Source organism: Lynx canadensis, chromosome C2 (genome assembly GCF_007474595.2).
Source record: "Lynx canadensis isolate LIC74 chromosome C2, mLynCan4.pri.v2, whole genome shotgun sequence".
In the NCBI taxonomy this organism is placed as follows: domain Eukaryota; kingdom Metazoa; phylum Chordata; class Mammalia; order Carnivora; family Felidae; genus Lynx; species Lynx canadensis.
Genome location: NC_044311.2, coordinates 22,292,429 through 22,318,081, shown reverse-complemented (window position 1 = coordinate 22,318,081; position 25,653 = coordinate 22,292,429). Strand labels below are relative to the sequence as shown.

The 25,653-nt window shown below is 39.2% G+C and overlaps 1 protein-coding gene across 1 annotated transcript in view; it reads left to right on the top strand.

Annotated features, from left to right (window-relative positions):
- The window catches only part of KCNH8 (potassium voltage-gated channel subfamily H member 8), a 355,504-nt gene extending 333,757 nt beyond the window's left edge, over nucleotides 1-21,747 (top strand). The window contains exon 16 of the mRNA XM_030329693.1: nucleotides 21,043-21,747. Within this exon, the coding sequence (XP_030185553.1) occupies nucleotides 21,043-21,747 (705 nt within the window). The remainder of the gene's footprint in view (nucleotides 1-21,042) is intronic.
- Nucleotides 21,748-25,653: the final 3,906 nt, after the last annotated feature.

Genomic DNA, 25,653 nt, shown 5'->3' with positions numbered 1-25,653 from the left:
CGTATCAGTTTTTAGAATGCTTTTACCTACATCCCTGCAGTAAGACCTCTCGTAGCCATTTATGATTAATCCCTGTTCCCACATCCAGCCCTAGGTCACCACTTACCTACTTTTTGCCTTTTCTGGCCATCTCATATAAATAGAGAAGGCAATATCTGAATCACTATCCTAACTTTGGTGCCCTTCCGAAAAATTTTAATAATTTTGTCTCGAATAAAAACATTCGAGACAATTTGGAGGCAAATAGTTTATTTGGGAGGTGGCCCAGGAAGCAACATAAAGGATAGAGAGGTAAGGCAGAAGAGAAAGGGAAGCACAGAAAGAAAGGCGTGTTAATAAGATAATTAACTCTGTGGGCAACTGGGGTTCAATCCTGCTGGGGACCACTGAGAGAGTATGTAGGACAATTCAAAACTGTTCCACCATAAGGCAAGGAAAAATGGAATTGGGGGTGGTTCCTGAGAGATTGACTCCCTTGCTCTTCATGCAGGCCTCGCTGTAGAGGAGACTAGAAAGGTTCTTCAGACAAAAATACGCAGGAAGACCTGGACCTTCCGGGTACACCTAGGGTGAGGGCACATGGACGGGCACAGACAGTGTAATAGAATCCCTTTCTAGGACTAAGATTGCCTGAGGAGATCGTAGCAAAAAATATAATAGTTATTGACACTGGGAAGATTTGTGGAAAATGAAATCATGTTATCATATCAGTTTCCAATTATCTGCAACAATGGAAAACTGGGTAGTTTGTCATAAAGCCCAGAGGTTTCTCTTAAACCTGTGTATCTTCAGCTTAGTGAAGATTTATGATTTACTGCTGTCTCTCTTCTGCACCCACTTTCTCTGGGAGTAAGATTGTTGCTAACAAGACGTAAGAGAGACAAAGGGCAGGACTGACAATATAGGAATGAAAAACTAATCAGATTGAGGGGCGCCTGGGTGGCGCAGTCGGTTGAGCGTCCGACTTCAGCCAGGTCACGATCTCGCGGTCCGTGAGTTCGAGCCCCGCGTCGGGCTCTGGGCTGATGGCTCGGAGCCTGGAGCCTGTTTCTGATTCTGTGTCTCCCTCTCTCTCTGCCCCTCCCCCGTTCATGCTCTGTCTCTCTCTGTCCCAAAAATAAATGTTGGAAAAAAAAAAAAAAAAAAAAAAACTAATCAGATTGAAACTCCTTAAATCACAAAGACTTGGCCATACACTGGGTCTCGTAATAACATCTTGTTAAATACAACAAAACAAACCTAAATACCCTGTTAGAAAACTTTTTATTGAACAATTTCTTTTCAAATATTTTTCTTGGCTAAAAGCACCAATTAATATGAACTCTTTGGATTCTTTTCCCTCATATGTGAGATCATTTAATGGTTTTAAGAACTGACTGACCAATGTCTTAGCTCAAATACTAGAGTCAGTAATTATTCTGGGGAAAAATGTGTTTATATCTTCACCTTTTGGAATGTACATAGTTTCCCAAATCACAGCTGTAAATCCACACCCTCTACGATTTTCCTTTGACCATGTGAACTAGTGGTAGATACGTTAAAACAGATAACCACTTGGAAAACAAAATATTTCCCCAATGTGATTCGGTATTTATGATTGCTTTTCTAGTGAGATGATATAAATCTTTTTATCTTGCCATATATTGAAATGAAAAGGGCAAGGTAAAATATCAATGGTCCAATTATCCTTCCCTAGGGAATTAGTTTTCCTTATAGGAAAATACCTGATTTCTTCATGGCTGAAGCTTAAGTTAGAAAAATCTTATCCTTTGCACAGAATTAATTTATAGTCTTGACTCTTTGGGTAGTGCGTTTAAAACCCACTAAGACAGGCAGAATGAAAATACAAATTGGCTTCAAAGTGTAAAATTATTTTTCTTCCGACCTACTTGTTTTTTTCCTCCTATCTCCTATAATGTCGTTTATGTAGCCAAAAAAAAATCTGTCTTTTAAAATCCAAGCCTAATTTTTCCACTTCCCCTGTATCCTGCCACTCACCCATGTGATCATTTGATTGCTTTATTCTTCATTTATTCTTTTCCTTGTTCTGAGTAAACAAGAGAAGAATTGATAATGAACATGGGATGCACTGCATAATAATAACTCTTTAATAAAAGGGCAATCCCCAATATATGCGAGGCATGTCGAGCATTATGTAAAGTTTGAGCACATAGCAACAACCCCATTCTGATATTTGCCCAGACATTTAAGATATAAAGACATTGTTCATTGATGTGTAGATTTCATAATCAGCTGGCTAAATACAGAACAAAAATCAGAAAGGAAATAATGTTGGTAATAACCTACATTCACAGAACAGTGAAGGGTTTAAAAGATGTAGGGCAGCTGCTAATATTAGAACGCTTTTGAAAACATTGTCATTGCTCTACAGCGGACAAAGAAATAGTGCAATTCTAAGGAAATTGTTTAAAAATAACAACAAAATGTCACCGTGGGGGACATGGGCTGTGTAAGTCAAATGCTCCATTTCTGAAAAGGTTTGTAGGTAAGGGTTAGAATGTTTTCTCATTTCTGAAATCTGCCTGACCCAGAAAGACATTGCGGCAAAGCCTACCAAGGGAACCTACGTGCTCTGCCACAGCAGGCATAAGACATAAAACACACTAGTAGAGAAAGAGAATGAGCTGTAGAGAAGAAAAATATTCTTATCCCTATTCATAAAATTAACTCTCTGACTTCAGCAAAGCGTTCACCTTCCCTAAGTTCAGATTTTTTTCTCTATAAATGGTAATGATGAAATCTGCAATATAGGATTGTTGTGAGGACCTAATACCATATGTAAACCATTCAGCATGATGTCTTCTGTTAATAAGGGGTCAAATACTCATTCGCTCCTTATATAAGGTTGTACTTCTATCCAACAAAAGGTAACTCTCAAGTTAGCACCCCCGCCCCCCTACTCTCCCCCGCCCAGTGCAGACTAATTAGTCCATGTTTATGGAAGAAAATGAAAATGAATGGACTTAAGGGAAACATTTGATCATGAAAGTGACTACTTTTTACCTGAGACTTTTCTCTTGCTATGAATTACCAAATATAGGGGCACCTGGGTGTCTCGGTCAGTTAAGTGGCAACTCTTGATTTTGGCTCAGGTCGTGATCTCAAAGTTCGTGAGATGAGTCCCGCTTTGGTCTCTGTGCTGACAGCAAGGAGCCTGCTTGGGATTCTCTTTCTCCTCTCGCTCTCTGCCCCTCCCCCCACTCATGCTCTCTCTCCCTCTCTCTCTCAAAATAAACATTAAAAAAAAGAAAAGAATAGAAAATTAAAATAGAAAATGAAAGGGCATATTGTTTATATTTCAGTGTATCTTATTTTAGCTAAATAGTTTGATGTAATAGTGTCAGTGTATTGATGTAAAGAACACTTGTTCTATGAGACTTCAGGATTAAAGGGCTAAGAGACCTTAAGTATGCCAGTTTACCAATCTTTAATCATTACCTGATATTACACTAAACACAAATAGCAAAATGATTATAAAACTAGGCAGAATGGAAGCTTACAGGAAAGATAATCATAGCCAAATCTTCATTTTCAAAATGAAAAAATGCAGGTGGCTTGTGAAATCATCCTTGCTCAACAAAGGGCATTTTGACTGGAATTCTCTGATTGACACTTTTAGAATTTTATTTTGTTTAAAAAATAAACAACTTCATTGAGATATAATTAACATATCATATAATTCATCCATTTAAAGTGTATAATCTGAAGCCTTTCAGTATGTTCACAGAGTTGTGCATTCATCACCATACTCAATTTTCAACCATTGTAAACCATTACCCCACAAAGAAGCCCTATACCATATAGCCATCACCCGTGATGCCTGAAGTCCCCCTACCCTCAGCCCTACTAATCTACATTCTCTGCCCATATATTTGCCTGTTCTGAACATTCCCTTTAAGTGGAATCTTACGTTATAGCCCTCTGTGACCAGCTTTTTTCATTTAGTATGAGGTTTCAAGGCTCACCCATGTTGTGGCCATACCAATACCTCATTTCTTTTTACACCCACGTAATATTCCATTGTATGGATATACCACTTTTTGCCTATTCATTCACCAGCTGATGGGCATTTGTTACCACTTTTCAGCTAATATGAATAATGTCGCTGTGAACATTCATAAACATTCACACAAGTTTTTGCGCGGACATGTTTTAATTTCTCTCGGGTAATTAAGTGGAATTGCTGGATCGTATGGTAACTCTGTGTTTAAAACATCTGAGAAACTGACAGACTGTTTCCCAAAGCAGCAGCAGCACTTTACATTCAGCAACATATGAAGGTTCCAGGCTCCTATTTGCTTGCAACAATTTTTTATTTGTTATTATAAGACTTTGTTATTCTAACCACACTAGTGTGTGTGAAGCGGTATTTCATTGTAGTTTTCGTTTGAATTTCCTGGATAGCTATTAATATTGAGGATCTTTCCATGTGTTCATTCTTTGGAAAATCGTCTGTCCAGATCCTTTACCACTTTAAAATTGGGCTGTTTCTTTATTCCTGAGTTGTAAGGAATTCTTTATATATTCTAGATACAAGTTATGATTTTCAGTTTTCTTCTCCCATTACTTAAGTTGCCTTTTCATTCCCTACATGCTGGTCTTTGAAGCACAAAAGTATTAATTTTGGTGATATCCATTTTATGTATTTTTTTCTTTTGTTCTTTGTGACTTTCAGGTGACATTTACAAATTTCTATCATGAGATCAGTAAAGTCTGCTTCAGTCAACAAATAAAACAACAATAATGGAAGTTGTTCTTAAGAGTTGCTTTACTACTTTTCTAAATGGCTATGAAGATTTAGAATTCTATTAATAATTCACACAAGGAAACCTACATGAGTAATACCCTATGGTAAAGGGTATTCCTTAATCCTCTGAATTACTGTTATCATATCTTTTCATTGAAAATTGGTTCAACTGAAACACACTGACAGAATTGCAAGACCATTCCAAGATCCTACTATACAATCTCTTTTCTTCCTCATCATGATCCTACTTAACTCTTGACCATCAATTCTCAAAAGCAAAATAAAAAAAAAAGCTATACATTCACTTGTTGACGTAGAAAAACAAAATCCATTTAACTGCTGGCAAAGCCATTCTGCATTTTTCATTTCAAACATAAGTATTATGACAATAATGATTCATTTCATGCACACAGCTTTCTAAACTGGAATATACCCAACTATTTAGTGCTTTACAGGACACTTTTTGCTTATTTTCACTTCTCAGGCCTGTATGCATAGATAGATTTGTATCTCTCGTGAGAGGTTTACTGATCATAAATAAATAAATAAATAAATACTCTAAAGAATAATGAGGATCTCCCAAAAGAAAAAAATATATGTAAATCGCTCAAAAGCTTTTCCTGTGAAGTGTGAATTTCGCATTCATGTAGTTTTGGATATTAGCTGTTTCGGTCCTCCAGGCCTGTGATCACTTACATATAGACCTCTTCTAATTTTGAACAGGGAGACTAAATGGACATATTGGTAAGGGCCCCAGGGAGACCAATGCCATATTTCAAATGGGCAATTTGAGCAGGGTTGAATAAAAGGAGTACTTACAAAGAAGTTAGTTGAGTATAGAGAAAACACAAAGGATAGAACAGTCGCTCCACCGTGGGGATAATAACAGAAGGTCAGTACAACACCTAGGTCTAAAGGGCCCAGAGTAGAGACTGGTTATAGAATCTTGAGTCAGAGGAAGGTGGGTGAAAAGCCACCTGAAAGGAGCTGTGATCTTTGTTGGGATCTTCTACCCACCTCAACCCTGCAGGGAAGCAGCCGGAGGAACACATACCCCAACCTCCCTCTCCTACCCCCCTCTGATCTGCTAATGTTCTACAATGGCCAAACCCAACCAGAAACCAAAGAACCAATGAGCCTGTTGATGGAGTTCATACAAGTCAGCCTCCAAGGAGCAAAACTGGTTGGAAAGTGAATCTGTTCTAAAAATACAAGTGGGAAATATTCAGTAAAATGAGTCACTATGTATTCAAGCAAGTACAGAAAAAATCAAATGAAATTTAAACAATTAGTTATTGATTGCTTATTACTAGTAATTAGCCAGTTAGTAGTAACTAGTTATTTACTTACTATAACAATAGTTCAGAATAACTGGTTATTTTTTAAAAAGATGGATATGGGTATTCCCCTCCCATACTTGCTAAATAATTTGTAAGTTGATATGTTTTTAAAAGAATATGCCCCCCCTGCCATTTTCCATTCATCAATAGGAAAATTAAGTTCAATAATTGATCCAATCCAACAGCTACAAATAATATTCAAATTTTTTAAATAGAATCTTATAGTCGGAAGTGATTACAGGGAAACTTTCTTTCCTATCCTCCCCCAATACATGAATTTCCCCCTTTTTAAAAATTTTTTTTATGTTTATTTATTTTTGAGAGAGAGGAAAGAGAGTGTGAGCCGGGGAGGGGCAGAGAGAGAGAGGGAGACACAGAATCCAAAGCCAGGCTCCAGGCACTGAGCTGTCAGCACAGAGCCCGATGCGGGGCTCAAATCCACCAACTGTGGATCATGACCCTAAGCCGAAGTCAGATTGCCCAACTGACTGAGCCACCCGGGCGCCCCCATGAATTTCCCGGTGTAAAAAGGAGAACCTCATACATCTTTCAAAAGAGCTATGATTTTGCCTCCAATACCCTATGAATTTGTTGATTTCTTCTATGATGATCCCAATTCTTAAGTCCCTTCTTTAAGCTTTAACACCTGCTTTCTAAACTTGCCATTCAGTATTTACTTTTTATGTACATTTATGTTATTTTTCACATGTACATTTCTTCCTTCCCCAAGGCCCTTGAGAAACTTGGATTATGTCTCCAAAGAATTCTGTGAATTGCCTCAAAATTGTCACTATTTTTGTTATTGTTAAATTCTGAAACTTTATGAAGTGCAACAGAGAATATCCTGTATCTCAAATAAGGACTTGGAAATAAGCATATATGAACTTGTGAAGGTTGGGGTTTTTTTTTTAAGTCTTTTTATTGGAGAACAATTAAGCACCTAGAGAAATGGACACTGACACTTCCCATTTACTTGTGCACAATTATAAATAAACACAATATCATAAATCAGTACTAAATTAGTCACATTTCCTTTTTATGCTTATATGACCACGTGATAGGATAGATTTTGAACATAATCAATTTTTTATAAATAATGAGTAGAAGAATTATTCTGAAACAAATATTTTAAGCAACCTCAGCTTTGATATTATTGTATTTTCATATTGTGGTAGAATCATTAAAATCTGAATTTGGGGAGATATCTCAGAGGCCACCTATTCTGGCTTTTCACCCTATATGAGAATTTTCTTTCTGAGGTTATTGGCAAGAAGTTATTTTGCCTGAGTATTGTCTGTAGTAAGAACTCACTATGCCTCAAAGAAATTGGTTCCCAAACCTACTTGTGCTTTCAGATTCTCAAGGATGTTTTTACAGGATTATAGATATTTTACAAATTAATATATAACAATAACGACTACTTTTAAAATAACTATTTCCTTGGCCAAGCATAGACCAACTAAATCTCAGAACCTATCGAGTGTCACTGGGTATCTGTATTTTTTTTTTAATTCTCCAATGCTTCTGATGACCACCAACCACATTTCTCAATTACTTTAGCTCTTAGAAACCTATTCTCTATATTTAGCTCATATAACTCTCTGTAAAGACTTTTATTAATTTTTCTTACTTCTGTCCCTCTTGAGTTGAATAGAAAAAGCTATGTAAATGTTTTTTCAATGAAAATACTTTAAATTTTAGAGGTAGCTAATATCTTTCTTCCTCCCCATCTGTGGCATGTTTTTCTCTTCTATAAATGTTCTCTCTTCCTTGAAACTTTACTCATGTGACATGAAGTACAGACCCTTAATCATCATGATTAACTTCCTTTGTCTCTTCCCTTTCCTCTGTTCCAATTTCTTAAAGCAATCACAAATGACCCCAGCTGTCCTACAGAGGACATTTCCAGAACAGGACATTGTCCACATATTTTAGCTTATGAAAGCACCTAAAGGTCTTGAATTTGGTTCTCTCTGTTCAGAAAGCTCTTCTCCAAGATATCTGTATGGACAGCTCTCTTCCCTCTTGCAAGCCTATGTGCAAATGTCAATTTCTCAGTGAAGTCTTCCTTGACCAGTCTTTTTAAAATAGAAGCCCCACTCCCCAAATTTACTTCCAAATGTTTTCTCTCATAGCCCATCAAAACTCAATATACTACATAGTTATTTATCTACATTTGTCATGTCTTTATCCCCCCCCCCCCCATTTAGAATGTCGTTCTATGAGGACAAGAGTCTTTATTTGCCTTTTTCTTTGCTATGATTGGCACACAGTAGACATACATTTATGGTGAGACTGCATAAAAAAATGCTGGATTATGCATATATCTATTTTAACCATCAGGCATTAAAACATTGAAGAGAAAAATGGAACTTCTCCACTCTGAGTTGACGAGATACATTAATGAAATTCCTGTCTGTTACATGTTCTTTATCACAGATGAGTAAATTGAGGCCCAGAGATTCATCACATATGCCGCAAGAGATAACTGAAAGGCCTAGAAAACAAGAGCCTGAATCCTCCAGTGTCAGCTCCGTTTTCTTTTATGGGTTAGCTTTCAAAGAAGCCATCCTTGGTCTGCAATGAAAAGATTCCTTCTGAAATATCCAGAAACTCACATCAAGACTTGAGTCTTTGGTCTCTTAAATTACCCCATATGTACGTAAGTGCAATACTTGATTTAATAATGCACAGCTATTTTACGGTATGATAAGTTTAGAAAGGGCTTTCAAAAAAAGACTAATAAAATGTACTACTATGTTTATTCAAGAGGAAAATATATGTTTTCCCTATATGTTTCCATTGGATGACTATTCCAATGTTAGCATTTTGACATCCAGAAACTAGAACAGAAAAGACAAGAAAAGAAAAGAAAGAAAAGAAAAGAAAAGAAAAGAAAAGAAAAGTAAGGAAATAAAGAGAAGAGAAAAGAAAAAAGAAAAAAGTATATTTTAAAGCCAATAAAATGATAGAGTGTTAAGAAGAGACAAAGGAGGTGGCTGGGGGGAGTCCACTTGTAATATACTGACTTTTTAAATGTGTTTTTAAATCAAATATGATAACTGGTAACAAAATACTGTTACGACAGACTTACGCTTACTTCAGTTGATAATCTGCAAGCCTACTTTCTAAAATAAATCTCCTCCGACTTGGAAATAAAGGAGTTTCTATGCAAATAGCATTCATTAAACGTTTGCTAGGGAAACGTATTTTGTTTGAAACCCCATTATCAGAAAAAGCTTAATTTGGGGAAGGTATCTGCCAGTGGTTAAAAGAAAATCCTTTCTAGACTTCTGAACAAGTTTTAGGTACCATGTTCCATGGTGCTTTATACTACACCTTGCTGGATCGGTCTTTCTCACTGGGGTGTTCAGTGCTCAATTGCTGTGAGAGTTAAAAGAAGAACCCTTGCATTAATTCAGATAGGAACCTACCGTTTTGATGTGTTTTTTTTTTGGACACTGATTTGCAGTAGTTAAAATTGGTCATTGAAATTTACAACAACCAGAGATAAAGGAGAAACAATTAATAAAAAATCAGTGTTCTTTTTAGGGTAAAATATTTTGGGGATTTTTAAAGAAATTAAATGCATATAGATGTATTTTTTAAGTGAGGTTCTAGTGTGCATATTGAATATTTTGTTTTATTTTTTAATCATCAGCAATTTTAAACATACAGATATTGATATAATAACAGATATCCAAATAACTGTTAGCCATATTAGTAAATAATAACATGTCTCCATGTTTCATATGTTGTGCTTTAAAGAACTTTAAAATTTTATATCCTTTCAAGCTCTTTTTTCCTATTTCATAAATAATAGAATTCAAGAGTTAGAGAAAACATTTAAGAAAAAATTAGAAATTAGAAATTAGGGTAGAAAATTAGAAATAGGGTACTTAAGCCATTTAAGTGTTCAGCTCTTGATTTCAGCTCAGGTGATCTCATTCATGAGTTCAAGACCCACGCTGGGCTCTGCACTAACAGTGCAGAGCCCAGCTTGGGATTCTCTGTCTCTCTCTCTCTCTCTCTCTCTCTCTCTGCCCTTCACCCACTCGTGTTCTCTCTTTCTCCCCCCCCCCCACCTAAAATAAATAAATAAACATTAAAAAATTAGAAGTGAGAAAAAATCATTGTAGAAATTGCCTAAATAGAAGCAACACAAGAACACATAAACAAATAATGCCAAATTGGTGGTGAAAAGGGAGGAAAATTTAAAGCATCTTATCTAAATGAAGAGAATTTTTTCTAAAAAGGATTAGGAGAAAAGTGTCAAATATTTAAGATAAACAAAGAAGCTCTAACATAACAAAAAAATGTAAGTCTCAGAATAAGAATGCCACATTCAGGGAACCAAACAAACACTAAGAACAATAATCCAATAAAACTCCCCTAAAATTACAAAAAAAAATTTTGAAACTGCATACTGCCAATTTCACATCCTAGTGAAATTACTAGACTTTAACGTAAGAAAAAAATTCATTAGTTATTTAGACAAAAAAGATCTTTTTATAAAGGACTAGCAAGGGAAAATCTAGACTGTCATTAGACTTTTAGACAGCAACATTTTATGCAAGATGAAGTACATACAAAATATACAAGATGCTTAGGAAAGAAAGTGTAAACTAAGGATTTTATATCCAACAAAAACGACCATCACGGTGGGCTCCTGGGTGGCTCTGTCAGTTAAGCGTTCAACTTCAGCTGAGGTCATGATCTCATGGCTCATAAGTTCGAGCCCCGCATTGGGCTTTGGGCTGATAGCTCAGTGCCTGGAACCTGCTTCAGATTCTGTCTCCCTGTCTCTCTGCCCCTCCCACACTCACACTCTGTCTCTCTCTGTCTCACAAAAATAAATAAACATTAAAAAAAAATAATAACCATCAGGTACCAAACTGTTAACATGAAAGAACTCAAGGAATATTGTTCCCATATATATTTCCAGAAGAATGCCCTCAAGAACAAGATCAGAAAAACCAAGATGATTTGAAAGGCATTGTCATTGGACAAGTTCATCAGCATTAAATATGTGCTTATTTCTAGTACCAAGTCTAAATGAAAGTTAAGAAGAGAAGGTATAAGTTGTCAAAGGTATGCTCTGACAATGTAAATATGATGAACCATTGAAAGGGGAGTGGGAAGAGAATCAGAATAGAATATGTCTCCCCCAGTTTTTTAACTGTTTTCAGTAATCATAATTTGTAATGGTGGGACTGGTATTGATATATTGCAATTGTTGAGTATGTAATGGGGGAATAAAGTAAATGAGTAATTATGAGATCTCTTAATTCTGTCATCTTCTATACCTCAATAACCAGAATTCACAGTGTAAAGGAGATACAAATATAGTCCTGAAATAGAGTTAGAAATATTAGTGAACCTGTGTAGCATCATATACATGCATACATTTCCAAGCTCTTTCAAAAAAAAGGGAGTATAAACAATTACCAGCCCAATAACAGTGAATATGCCTTGATTATGGCCTCAAATAAAATTTCCATTAAACAAGCTCTTGGATAAATACAGTCTCTTGGAGAAATAGCTGTTTCCACTTCTGCAGGCATGAAATACACATCAGTCCAGAACACCTTAGTGTACAAGACAGCAAGAAAGTTATCACACACTCCTAGGATGATGTCAGAAGAGCTCAGGAGCCAATATGAAGAGTCTTCCACTGGCCAAAGATGGGATAATATTGGTAAGAATAAGAAATACATGGGATTACAACATAAAATAAGTTACATAAAATAAGTAACAAATGCACCCAAAGTGACAGCATAATAAGCTTCTGAATTTCCCTCCTCCTACAGACACACTGAATGTACACAGAATAATTCCCTCGGAGAAATATAAAAATAAGAAATAATAAAAACAAACTGAATGACTCCTACACATCAGGTGAATGAGAAAACCCCTACATGGAAACAGATAGGAAAGGCTGGGACACAAAAACCATAAACCCCACCCCAGGTACACTACCATACAATCAATAGGGAACCCCTAAATCCTAGCATTGGAAAGTTTGGACCTTGTGCAGTGCCCCCAACTAGGGCCCTCAAAACACCTAGCTCTGAAAGCCAAACAGCTTAAGTTCACAAGTCCCACAGGAGCAAGTAAAGTAGTTTTAATGGTTGTAAGAACGTATCTATGGTTGTATTTCCAGGTTCAGCAGAGAGGGAGCATGCAGAAATGCCCTTCTAGCTTCTCTCTGGAAGGGAAATGACTGCATACTTTCCCAGCTGCTCAGCTTCTAATCCACCTGCACGTACATGCTGTCTATGATCCTCCACTTTGGGACACTGACAGATCTTGGCACATCCTCAACTACTGGGAACCACCCAGAACAGAGACAACAGCTTTGATAATCACAAAGACCCTAACCCCTCAAGATTCCACCAAAAACTGTTAGAACCAATAAATGATTTCAGTAAAGTTGCAGGATACAAAGTCAACATACAAAAGTCAGTTGTATTTCTATACACTGATAATGAAAGAGAAATTAAGGAAAACAGTCCCGGGACACCTGAGTGGCTCAGTCGGTTAAGCATCCGACATCAGCTCAGTTATGATCTCATGGTTCACGAGTTAGAGCCCTGTGTCAGGCTGTGTGCTGACAGCTCAGAGCCTGGAGCCTGCTTCAGATTCTGTGTCTGCCTCTCTCTCTCTCTCTCTCTCTCTCTCTCTCTCTGCCCCTCCCCCACCGTCTCAAAAATAAACATTGAAAAAAAAAGAAAAAGAAAACAGTCCCATTACAGTAGCATCAAAAGAACAAAATACCTAAGAATAAATTTAACCAAGTAAGTACAAGACTTATACACTAAAAACTACAAAATACTGATGGAAGAAACTATAGAAGATCTAAACAAATCGTAAATGCCAATTACAGACTTGCCAGAGGAACTGGAAAAGGCTGTTTCATCTAAATTCTCAGCTCTTACTGAAAGAATTATAATACGTCTGGAGTTAACCAAAGGGACTAAATCCATAATAAGAACTCATGATCTGACCTCTTGGAGTACAAACCAGCAGCATTATCATCAACTGGGGGCTTGTTAGAAATGCAGAATCCCAGAACCCCACATGTACTGAATCTGAATATACATGGTGTCAAGATCCCCAGGTGACTCCTATATACTTTAAGTCTTAGTAAGCACTGTTCTATACAGTTGGTACTCTGAGAAGAGACAGACTTTTGTTTGGTGTTCTTTAATAGCAGTGAGGATCCCTAGCCAGACAGCAATTTGGATACTAATCAAACTTCGTCACAGGAAGCAGGGAAATAGATGAGAAAAGCAATCAAAGAGTTGATAAATAATGGATTACAATAATACAGCTAAAGTAATAAAGTTGTGTCCGAAGGCCTGAGCTTGCAGAAATTCAATGAAAACCATTGGCATAATCACTTTCAAGGCTTGTAATTCTTCTCTTATTATAATTTAAGAGGCAACAGATGCACCTGCAAAAGTGAACCCCTTGGTACTATTTCTGTGTGACCTCAGATAAGCCACATCACCTCTCAACATTCTAGTCTCTCCAGCTGTAGAACAAGATTTACAACTTTTGTTAGTAATGGGATTGAGATCCTCATTCGGATGAAATTTATGCAAGTGCCGAGTAGGATTATTATTTTAGCTGACAGATAAAAAGACTGTCACTTGTTTTTGAATGCTTTATGAAGCAAAAGACACAAGGATGAAATTATGCCCATCGTCCTTTTTGTTTTGCCTGCTTCTGGAGTTTGATTGAACTTGTCTAAATCCCCTGGTAAATATGCAACATAACAAAAGATTCAATGAAAGACCATTTAATTACCTGAATCAGAGTTTGTAGAAATGTATATGTGTTCGTGGCAGGGGGAGAGGATTGGTGTAATTAGTACCCGGAATTTAGGAAAACTGTGTCTAGCAGGAAAATGTGTACATGTTTGGCAAAAATTTAGTGACGGGTCAAGAACTCTTCAAGCTAAGAAGATTATATCAACAGATGCATTCCCCATCTGTTCACTGAATGCACAAAAATGGAAATGACATTTTTTTCTATCAGTTGAAGTTCCAGTTATACTCAGAGGCCATGAATCATACCATGCCAATAGCCAAGAGTCAAAAATGTAATAACATGAATAATAGAAGACAAAAGTTAGCTATCTTCCATGTAAAATAAAAGGTATTGGCAAATACACATTCTCGTCTTCATAGGAAACTCACACTGCTGTTCCCCAAAGGCACAATCCAAAGTCACACCAGAATAGCGTATCTGTGTATACACCAAAAGGCACACAATCTAACCGTAAAAATTGGCAGTGTGCAGTCTTACTGGGACTAGAGGTCAGCAGCACCACAGATGGATTTTTTCAACTATGTAATAACACAGTGGTTTAAAAATCTCCCATTTTAAAGTGGTGGGGGCATCCATGAGACACTGAGATCATATAAAACATTCTTACCTGCTAGAGTTACAGTGATACTTACTTCTGTGTCTTGCAGTGCTATTTAGGGGGGGTTGGTGAAAGTCATTTAAGGGGCACCTGGGTGACTCAGTCAGTTGAGCATCCCGACTCTTGATTTTAGCGCAGGTCATGATCTCATAGTTTCATGAGGTCGAGCCCCACGTCAGGTCTGCACGGACAGCGCAGAGCCTGCTTGGGATTCTCTCTCTCCCTCTCTCTCTCTGCCCCTCCCCTGCTCACGCACACTCTCTCTACTCTCTCAAAATAAGTAAGAAACATTTTTTTAAAAACGTTATTTAAGTTCAAATGAAAATACCAGAAACTCATATTAAGAAATTAACCAGGCAACTTAATATTCATTAAATTACTCAGGCATCAACAAAGATTTTAAATGGCAGGACTTATGCAGGGACTGGAGCTATTATTAAAAAAACAATAAAGACTAGTCATACTTGCCCCCATCTAGCCCCGCATTGGTCCTTATTCAATGCTGATCCTCACGAAGCTGCACATTGTTGCATCTTGACTCACACGTATTTTATAGAGAATTCTCAACCCGTTTGACTGCAGTTACCCAAACTTTACACTGGAAATGCAGGATCTTAATATTTTTCAAAGACTCTAGTTATTGCTAGTTATTGCTGTTACTATTAGTTACTGCAAAGATGCATGCAAGGCAATGCTAAAACTTGGAGATTCCGTTTCTTCCAAATTATGTAAAAGCATGAACAGAGTGGTTTCTCTCTCCATGCTGAGGCTGAAGAGCAGTTATATAGATAACTGGCTTTTATTTTCTTTGGGCTAAGTGTCAGTCCTGGGTTAGTATTCCCTATCATGAAGAAGTTTTCAACTAAGCTGTGTTGTATCATCAAATGCAGATACTGGGATCTTGACAAATTCTCAGTTATATGGGGACCAAACTGTAACATTCACTCTCTTATTTAGTCCTCACAACAAAGCATTTGTGGAAATATGATTGAGAGGAGGATGAGAAGTAGCATCACATCAGTGGAGCAAATTGAACATAAGAGGGGAAAACCAGATACTCTGGAAATGTGGGCAACAATGACAGTTTCCAAGCCAGTAGAAGTTCTGAGAAAACCTGGATCTGGCAAAAGTAGAAAAATTGTGGCGATTAATGATTCCCTTCTTAGAGGTATAGAAAGACCAGTGTGTGGATTGTCAGGGATAGTTGACAAAGTCTGTTGTCACATGGGTATTTCTATTCATGACAGAAGGTACTGCTCAACAAGACCAAATGCACTGCCCAAAAACCTGCTAAACACCTAATGATTTGGGTGGTTAAATACATGTTACTGGGACAACAGAGGAGGGAAGAATCTTTAGATGCTCCAAAGTTTTGGATAGCAGACTGAACCACTTGGGAGCACAGATGGTGTTTTCAACACTTCTTCTTTCTAGCAGTTGGGACTTTGGAAGGGACGGAGAAATCTTGGATGTGAACAATTGGCTCTGCAGATGGTGATGGTGAGCTGGTTTGGCTACCAGTTTTACATCCTGGACTGATGGGTTTTTATTCACAGAAGAATTAGGAGAATGGGGAGGAAGGAAGGGGGGGAAAATGGAGAAAGGAATGCAACTGAATACACAAGTAAGAGAATAATGTGTATTAGGTTATGGTTTGTTTATCTATTTTGTCTGCATAAGTACAAATAATCAGAAGGCCACATCTAAAATAGGCTAGGGTAGCAACCAGGGATGCAAGAAGCTTACCAAATTTCAACTGATAAAACGACTCTGGATAACTTTATTAAGTTTGTCACTTGGCATCATATAATCATGAAACATGGGAGTCAGTACGTAGGGACAATTTCCCCAGGGAATTAAAGCTACCATGGAAATCAAGTCACTTGCTGGGACAAGTGACAAGGCAGTAAGGTAAATAAAGTCTAGCAGAAGTCTTGGCCAAAAGAGACCCATTTCTACAACTATGAAGGGAACACAAGATCAAAGAGATTCTTAACAGTGGAAATGCCACCTGCTCTTAAAAATTAAGGAATACCCAAGGAATTTATATATAAAACCTTTAAGTCATAATACCTACTTTAAACATATTTACTTGGGACAAAGAGGGTTAGTTACAGATTTCCCAGTATAATTTTGTAGTAGGCAGTTCTCTCCCAGGATATTTCTGGTAAAATCATGAGATACAACAGAATAAAAATTGAAGGTGATATGAAAGCCAAGTCCTTCAAAATGCAGGGCGTGCATTCATTTAGACATCCAAGACGTACTGAGTACACGGCGTGTTCTGGGCATTGCCCTGAGTCCAGGAGATACTGAGATAAGTAACCGTTTCTATCTACTCTCAAGGAATTTATAGTGTCAGTGGAGGGCAGACAGTCCCACATGATACTCAGGCTGCTCTGTGAGATTAAGTGAGCTGTCGGGAGCCAGCTCTGCAGAGAAAATGAGGGGTTAGAAGAAGTTTGAAGGGAGAGAAGAAACTCACCAGGCTGAAAGGGGCAGAACTGAAGAGCCCCCGGTCAGAGAGAAGAGCACGCTGTGCATGCTGAGAAGTGGGCTGAGAAGCTCCCTGTGTTCAGTCCGATGGTGTGCAAGGGGGAGCCTTCAGGACGTGGAGCCACCAGCCAATGAGATGGGGCTTGTGAAGGGCTTTGTGGTATCCACTCAAAAGAGGGTTGTCTCCTCTAACATGAGTAACAGAAGACATTTAAAGAATTTAAGTAGTATTGAGTTAGGTGGGAAAACTTTGGTGCATTTGATCTGGATGGCTTTTGTTTGTTTTCACTGACCTATTTCTGTAGTACTCTGCTTTTAAGTTGTATTCTGAAGACATATCTCCTTAAATGGATGGAGCCTTGTTCACAAAGGAGCCCCAACAACCTTCTTTTTAGCAAATGCACATCTTCTTAAAATGTTTTTAATGTGTATTTATTTTTGAGAGAGAAAGACACAGTGTGAGTGGGCGAGGGGCAGACAGAGAGGGAGACATAGAATCCGACCGAAGCAGGCTCCAGGCTCTGAGCTGTCAGCACAGAGCCTGACGCGGGGCTCAAACTCACCAACTGTGCGATCACGATCTGAGCCGAAGTCAGACACTTAACTGACTGACCTACCCAGGTGCCCCCAAATGCACATCTTCTTACCATGCTATAAAAAAGCATTGATCCTCACCAGTAGAGACACTGCATTCATTGCTTTCCACATTTGACTGAAAATAAGGTCTTCCCTGTGTTAGAATGAATTTAGTTAGCAAACCCAGCAGAAAACAGTAAACAAAAATGCAGTGAATCTTTCTGCACTTTCTGTGACAGTCTGTTGTCACCTTCAGTGTCACCAGAGTATCCACCTCCAGGAGATGCCATCTCTCCTTGTGACAGTTGCCTTTGTCTTTGTGAAGGGAGAGATCACTTACCCAACAGGGATTAATTCCCTCATGTAACTTTAATAAGGTGCAGTGGTGTTTCCTCAGTGACACTGACAGAAATCTTCCCTAATATAAATTGATCATTACCCTCCAGAGCTAAAGAAAGTTCTATTGCCTTAGGTTCCTTGCTCCTTTGAGTTCAAGCTGATACGGTAATTTTGTTTTCTGGAAACGTTAATGCTTTTTAACAGTCCTGGAGCCAGTCAAGACTCAGGATTCCCATTCAAAGTTCATGACCTTAAAGTTGTGGCAAACGCACAGTAAAAGTCAGATGTCAAGAATGTGGCCCTGGAAAGGTATTTCGCCCATAGAAAAATATTTATTTTGAAATCTAGAACAAATAGTTAACCAGAAATCTGTCCGTTGCACCATTGTCTGGCTCCAGATTTCCCCTTGCTTTACGCCATTTTTGTGGTTTTATTTGTATAATTTGATATGAGATTTTGCTGTACTTAATCAGTCTCCGACTTTCTTAGAGATGATGCCAATTACTTACTTGATGATGAATTGACATTTCAGATAGCTTTTACACATGAGCTGCCTTTTTGTATCATCTGGGCTCTTCACAGATTCTGACCACATTAGCAAACTCTCTCACCTCCTAAGCAATATCTCCTTTTCCATGTGGTAATATGCTATAACAGAAAGAGCACCAAACTTAGAAGGCGTGATCTCTAGGTCAAGGACTGTCCCTCATGAAATAAGGGACCTTAAAAATGTCATTTAACCTCTGGACCTCAGTGTCCTCACTTTACAGGTAGAGAACTAATAATGTATCAATGCCTATCTTAGCACTGTTTATAGATCCAGTAGAGAAAAGGGTACCCAAAAATCATATTGTATTATAAATTTACAAACATTTATTGAATGGCATAATTGTTGGTGTGCCAAAAATGCAAAATGCTTCTTCAAAGACTGTGTCTTTATTCAATCCTAATAAAGGCCTATTGAAAGCATTTTTACTGGGAACTAGTATGCTCCTGGTCAGTTTGATACAGGAATGAAACTTAGACAATCCACAGAAATGGACGGCTAATATATCCCTTCAAACATCTCATTTAGTGTCAGCCTTCTCTTCTGAAATTTTGATAGAAGAGCTAATCAAGGGGCGCCTGGGTGGCGCAGTCGGTTGAGCGTCCGACTTCAGCCAGGTCACGATCTCGCGGTCCGTGAGTTCGAGCCCCGCGTCAGGCTCTGGGCTGATGGCTCAGAGCCTGGAGCCTGTTTCCGATTCTGTGTCTCCCTCTCTCTCTGCCCCTTCCCTGTTCATGCTCTGTCTCTCTCTGTCCCAAAAATAAATAAACGTTGGGAAAAAAAAAAAAAAAAGAAGAGCTAATCAATTCAAGATGGAACCCATGTCTGCAGGTGCCAAGATCCAGATCCAGATTTAAGTGTGATCCATGCACTTTAAAATTGAGGCTTGGCAGGTTACGAAATTAGACAACCTGCAGTGAAGATTTCAAAATGCATAGCACCCTTCTCAGGGTCACCGCTTTGCTCCTTAAATTGGAGTCTCAGAGGTATCTTTTTATGACCAGAAGTTTCGGATCTGCTGAAAAGCCTGGACAAGCATTCGATCGAGTCCCTCAAGTTCCATGCTAGCAGCAAGGCAGAAATACTTTTGGCCTGGCAATTTCAAGGCAGGTGTTACCAGTTGGTTGCCTGAACCATGGAAACACCTCCTTCTGGCCTTTTTTAAATGCCTGATTCAAGCAGCACTACCTCCTGATGGGCCTGCCAGGGAGAATTAGTTTCAGAATGCACTCACAGGAAGTGGAATGAATTAAGCTGCTGGATGAATTAGGAATGTATACGTAAATGTTGAAAACAGTTGGCACAAAACAGCAATCTTGGATTTGGCATCACTGAAGTCGCACTTCTCTTTGTTTTGTTTTGTTTTCTGATGATATTTAGTCAGTAGGTTCAGCTGCTTATATTGGAGTTTTAGGATTCATGACAGTAAATCAAGTCATAGAAGATCCTTTATAAAATATAGTCTTAAAGCAATCAAGGCAAAGTATTACAACATCATGTTAGTGTTACAGAGCTCACCAAAGATTAGAAAATACATGTTTGTATCCTGCTTTCTGAAATCCAGGTTTTCTTCACTTTGAAGAATGTAAACCCCCCCCCCCCCAAAAAAAAAGCTAGATTCAATCTTCTGGTGGGCTTCCTTGGTTAAAAAAAGTGATGTGGTTGGTAAGAAAACAAATAACTCTAGCGAATTTTATTATTGGTTTTAAGAGTAAAATGAATCATGGAGACTCTTCAGTGGTTCTTAAGTGTTTGAGAGTTGTGTCTACTTCGAAAATCTTACAAAAGCTGAATGCCTTGCCTAGAAAAGTGGATAAAACACATGCCACACAATCTGAGTTATAATTCCACAAGGTTCCACGTTCACTGATGGACCCCCGTGCCCCCAAGCTGCCCATAGTGTTGATCTGTACCTACCCGCCTTGTAGGCCGTTCTTATTTCTGTCTCCCGTTCTGTGGCTTCCCCTCTTTTTGCAAACTCTGTCTCTGGCAAATGGGGTGTAGGTTCTTGCTTACCACCTTCATCATCGCTGAAGGCCAGTTTGTCCCTGAACCTACAGTAACCATGGATCTCAACTACACGTGACAAAAGTGAGCGCTATCATTTACTATCTACTCTGGACAGATAGTGTATTGAGTGCTTTACACACAACTCCACCACTCCATACTGTTTTCTGAGGCATCCAGGATGATTTGTGTGCACCACTGTGTATCCCACTAACTCAGAGTAAGCAGGAGGTACTGCCTGTATTTAAGAGATACGAGAGATACTTGACCCATGTCTCTAACTTTGTTCAAGAACCCCAGAGTCCCTGATTCAGAAGGCCTGACTATGAATGTCTCCCTGGATTCCCCTCACAATAAGGATGGCTTTACCTCAGGTGCCCAGCCTCTCCATCTACCCCTTGGACTTGGCTGGAGTTGGCGGTGGAGCGGCCTTTCGCACCTTCCTACTGAGAAATCTCATTTCCCTGCCTCGCTGCTCTGAAATCACCACCACGCACCTCTGACTATTGCCTTCTGCTTTGCTTTGTCCACACAGGTGACGACATTGACTCAGGAGGTCTCCCAGTTAGGTAAGGACATGAGGAATGTGATGCAACTTCTGGAAAACGTTCTGTCACCCCAGCCGCCGTCGCGGTTTTGCTCTCTGCACACCACCTCTGTGTGTCCCCCCAGGGACAGCTTACAGACCAGGACGACCTGGAGTGCGCACCAGCCTTGCCTACACTTGCAAGCAGGTGGAGCTGCTTATACTCAAGCACAACTCTGTCACGGTAACGTCACCTCAGACATTTGGAGTGTGGATCCCTCCTCTGTGGGGAGCAGCCCCCGGCGAACTGGAGCTCATGAGCAAAATCCTGCAGACAGTGAACTTTACCACTCTCCGAACCTCGATTATTCACCTGCCCACTGCCAGGTTGTCCAGGAAGGTCACTTGCAATTTTTAAGGTGCATCTCTCCACATTCAGATTCCACACTGACGCCTCTGCAGTCCATCTCCGCGACTCTCTCGTCCTCCGTCTGCTCTTCGTCGGAAACCTCTTTGCACCTGGTTCTCCCCAGCAGGTCGGAGGAGGGCAGCTTCAGCCAGGGAGCCACGAGCCCCTTCAGTCTGGAAAACCTGCCGGGATCTTGGGACAGGGAAGGAGCGGCCTCAATCTCTACTGAACCCTTGGAGAACTTTCCACTGGAAGTTGTCACAAGCACAGCAGAAATGAAAGATAATAAAGCCATAAACGTATGATATTCGCACGTGCGGCAGCTGCCAGTCTCAAACCCACCACTGCATGACAGCTTTAGTTTGCCTTTTTTTGCCCGGGCAGGTGTGAAGACTGGGCAAAGCGGGGGGGTCCCGCGGGAGAGTGCCGTCAGAAGCCAGCCAGAGGCACAGCCACATCCGTGCCGTAGCAAACACTTGCCAGACCCTAGAAACCTAGCAGAAGCAGTTTCCTCTACAGGTATTCACTTCCTGGTCTGTGCGACCGACTTTTTAAAAGTCCAGAGACCCCGAGGGTCTGAGCAGCTAGAAGTCCCAGACAAAGAATTGGTGGATTCGTTTTGTCCTAGGTGACTTTTGTGAAGTGCAGCGAAGGTTTTCCTGAGTGCCTGTTTGTCATTCCCGAACAATATCCATAGCACTGGTGGCCTCGGGAGTGCACAGCTCCCGCTGATCTATTTTTCTTTTTGTGAAGGCAAAGGGACAATTATCACTGCATGTCATCTAGACAATCAGTCAAATAGAGCTGGTGGCCAGTGGTTAGCTATTGCACGTTATTTGCCATGTAAATGAACATGTCTTTATTATCAGGAAAAAAAAAAGAGAGGCTATTTTTATATCCTTGGTATGAAATATGTATTTAAACTATTTAAAATATTTATAAAGAAATGAATGTTTTCTTTTCATTTTGGTAAAAAAGAAAAAGCTTGCCGTTTTAACAAGAAATGCACTACCGTTATTATGTATAGTAGATCAAAAATTATTTATTAAGAGGATGTAGTTTCAAAAGGAACCCGCCTTTTATCTGCATGCGGTTTGCAACAAATGTACCCTCACGCTTCGAGATTACAAAAGAGCAGTGAGGTCATATTTTATTAATGAAATAAAAACATAGACTGAGTGTCAAATATGTGGGCTTTGGCACGGTGGTAGGGAAGGCTCCACCTAGTTAGTCTCCGCTGGTTCACACCAACGACCTGAATTAAGGCTGCCCCTACTGTGCTAGCATAAATGTCTCTCCTCCAGGCATCAAACTCAGTGTTGTTCAGGAACCCAAATTTGGTGTGCGGAATATCAGATCACAACTCCTGTAAGCCATTTTGGCCTCAAAATGAGGGAGAGAACCTTGGCTGTACCCTTCCTCTGTGCTATTCTTGCAGGAGAGGTTGTAGACCAGTGAAAATTCCAAAATGGAGCCAAGACTTCTGAGCAATGACTTATGAGAGTGAAGCCAGCTTACATCGGATCAGCGTTTTCATTGTTGTTTCTGTAAAGTTCTCAACAATGCCATAAGTTATGCGGAGCAGGTGTTTCCATTCTCATTTCGCAAACAGAAAAAAAAAAAAAAGTAGTAACAGAGATTACAGAGCTCAGATGCCGGAGATGGTCTAGAACCTATAATGCTCCCTGCATCTCAGCCAACATGCAAATTCAGATGCTGGCTTGGTAATGATTTAAACGCCTTTGCTCAACTTTTATCTTGATGTTTGAAAACATTTAAGGCCAAATCATCCCAGACATTCTTAGAAAACATCGCGTTTATGTTCTATAGTCCCCCTGTTCTTACTTCGCATCACAAAGAATAAACGATCCAAGAATTGTATCATTAAAAACAACTAAACAAACTAAAACTTCTGATGTGTGAGTCTTGTACCCTAAAATTGGCTACAGCAGCAGAAAGAAATATGTAAGGAAAAGGGAAACAGTATATGTTTACCAGGCAGGTTACTCAAGACAATGCCTTCTACTTCTCCACTGCCAAAATTCAATCTCTCCTTACCTACGTGAATGGAAAATTTAGGCAAAGGCGATTTTCTAGATTTAATGTATTTATGTTTGTATTCATTTGTATTCTCCTGTTAGCTCATCCTGACCTATATAATCATTTTAAGTACCATTCAAAAAGAACTAACCGGTGTTAGTGTGTGAATATTCTTCTGACAGGCTACCAACTACTATTACTGATGCTGACAAATAATGACTGGCATTCTGTGTTTTGAGTAGTGACTATGTACCAACAGATGTTTAGAAATGAACACATGTTATGTTTCCTCATATAATAGCCAATGCTAAAAGTGACTTACTATTATCCCCATTTTGTAAATGAATAATTGGGCCACGGACTTCTTTTAACTTGTCCAGTCACATTGTTTTAAATGATAAACCGAATACCCCCATGGCCGCTCTGGGTACCCTTCCCTTCATGTCCAAAGCTATTCTTGCTGTCCTTTTTAAAACTTTACCAGTAACTAATTCTTTTTGAAGTCTATGAATAATAAAATATCTGTTTTTTAAGGAAGCATACACATGGGACAAATTAGTTCAAATGTGAGGATCTGAGGAGGCCCCAGTGAAATGCCTGGAAACATGCCCATAAAAATATGGGCAGCCAGCCAGTCCCCTTCTCCATATCTACTCCTAACAGCTGACTTTCACGGGTGTAAGAACCAGATGCCTGCCCTTGTATGTCTGCAGCTGGACAAAAATGAATGAGTGCCCGGGATACGTGAGGGTTCCCACTGATTTCTAACAGGAGGACACCTGCCTCATTTGAATGAGCCCCTCCTTACTCCTTATTCATTATTCTGATAAACAGAACTGCCCCACATCCTGGGCAGCTCAGAATGACATGTTCTGTTTTGTGTCCGTGTATTGTGATATTACTCCAGGAAATGAGAATTCCAAGTTGTTCTAGGTGTTTGATTTTCGAAACGTCGTTGTAGCATACGTAGCAGAAGCCCGTATCTTCTCATCAGGGATGCGTGTTCAGATCTGTCTATTTTCCTCACCTACCCACTCTGCTGAAGAGGCAAAACAGGGATCCGGAAGGAAGAAAAGCACTTATTTTCTTGGTCAAATATATTTTCTTAAAAATAATATTGAGGACTAAAGTCTTCTGTGAAGCTCTAATTAAGAGAACCAGACAGACAGATTAACAGGACTTTATTATAATTCAACGTAAGAAGTTTCTGGCAATTAAAGCCACTTACAAATGGAGTTTATTGCCTTGAGATGTGGTAAAAGTCCTAACAAAGTGTCCTTTCAGAGCTTGTATAACTATGTGACAGGCACATTGTTTTCCAGTTGGAAATCTGTACTAGGTGTGAGCATATCAGAGTACATGCATCAGAATCACATGGGGGTACTTGGTTAAACTTTAGAAGATTTGGTTTCAACCTAGTGCCTTTGGGTGGGGCCTGGGAATCTCCCACTTAGTAAACTCCCGGGGTGACACATATACTAAATATTGGGAACTATTGGTCTGGAATCTATAGCAGTACAAACTGAGTCTTAGCTAATTTATACACAGCATCTAAATTCTGTTAAAGTGGGGCATCTGGGTGGCTTAGTCGGTTAAGCGTCTGACCTCAGCTCAGGTCATGAACTCGCAGTTCGTGAGTTTGAGCCTCACATCGGGCTCTGTGCTGACGGTCAGAGCCTGGAGCCTGCTTCAGATTCTGTGTCTCCCTCTCTCCCTGCTCCTCCACCACTCGCACTCTGTCTCTGTCTCTGTCTCTCTCTCTGTCTCTCTCTCTCTCAAAAATAAGCATTTAAAAAAATTAAATTCTGTTAAAGATAGGCCTGAATCTGTAATTGTATATAAGAAAGACCTGGTCAACCCCTATATCAGTAGTCAAACTTTAGTTCAAATGGCATATCTCCAGGGGATTTTAATAAAATAGATTTTAGGGACCTGATCCCTAAGTGATTCTGATATAGATGTTCCAGAGAGCAAACTCCAGAAACATTGCCCTAAGTGGTGTAATCATCCTGTAGATTATGATGACCTGGTTCTGTGGGAGGTGGACCAGCAAGAATCAAGCCAATTAAAAACGACATTTATGTGCAATACTATTTCTGTAGATTTCCTAATACAGCAATGATTTTTTTCCATGAAAATAATTGATCCCTTTCTTCAAGAATGCTTTGAAC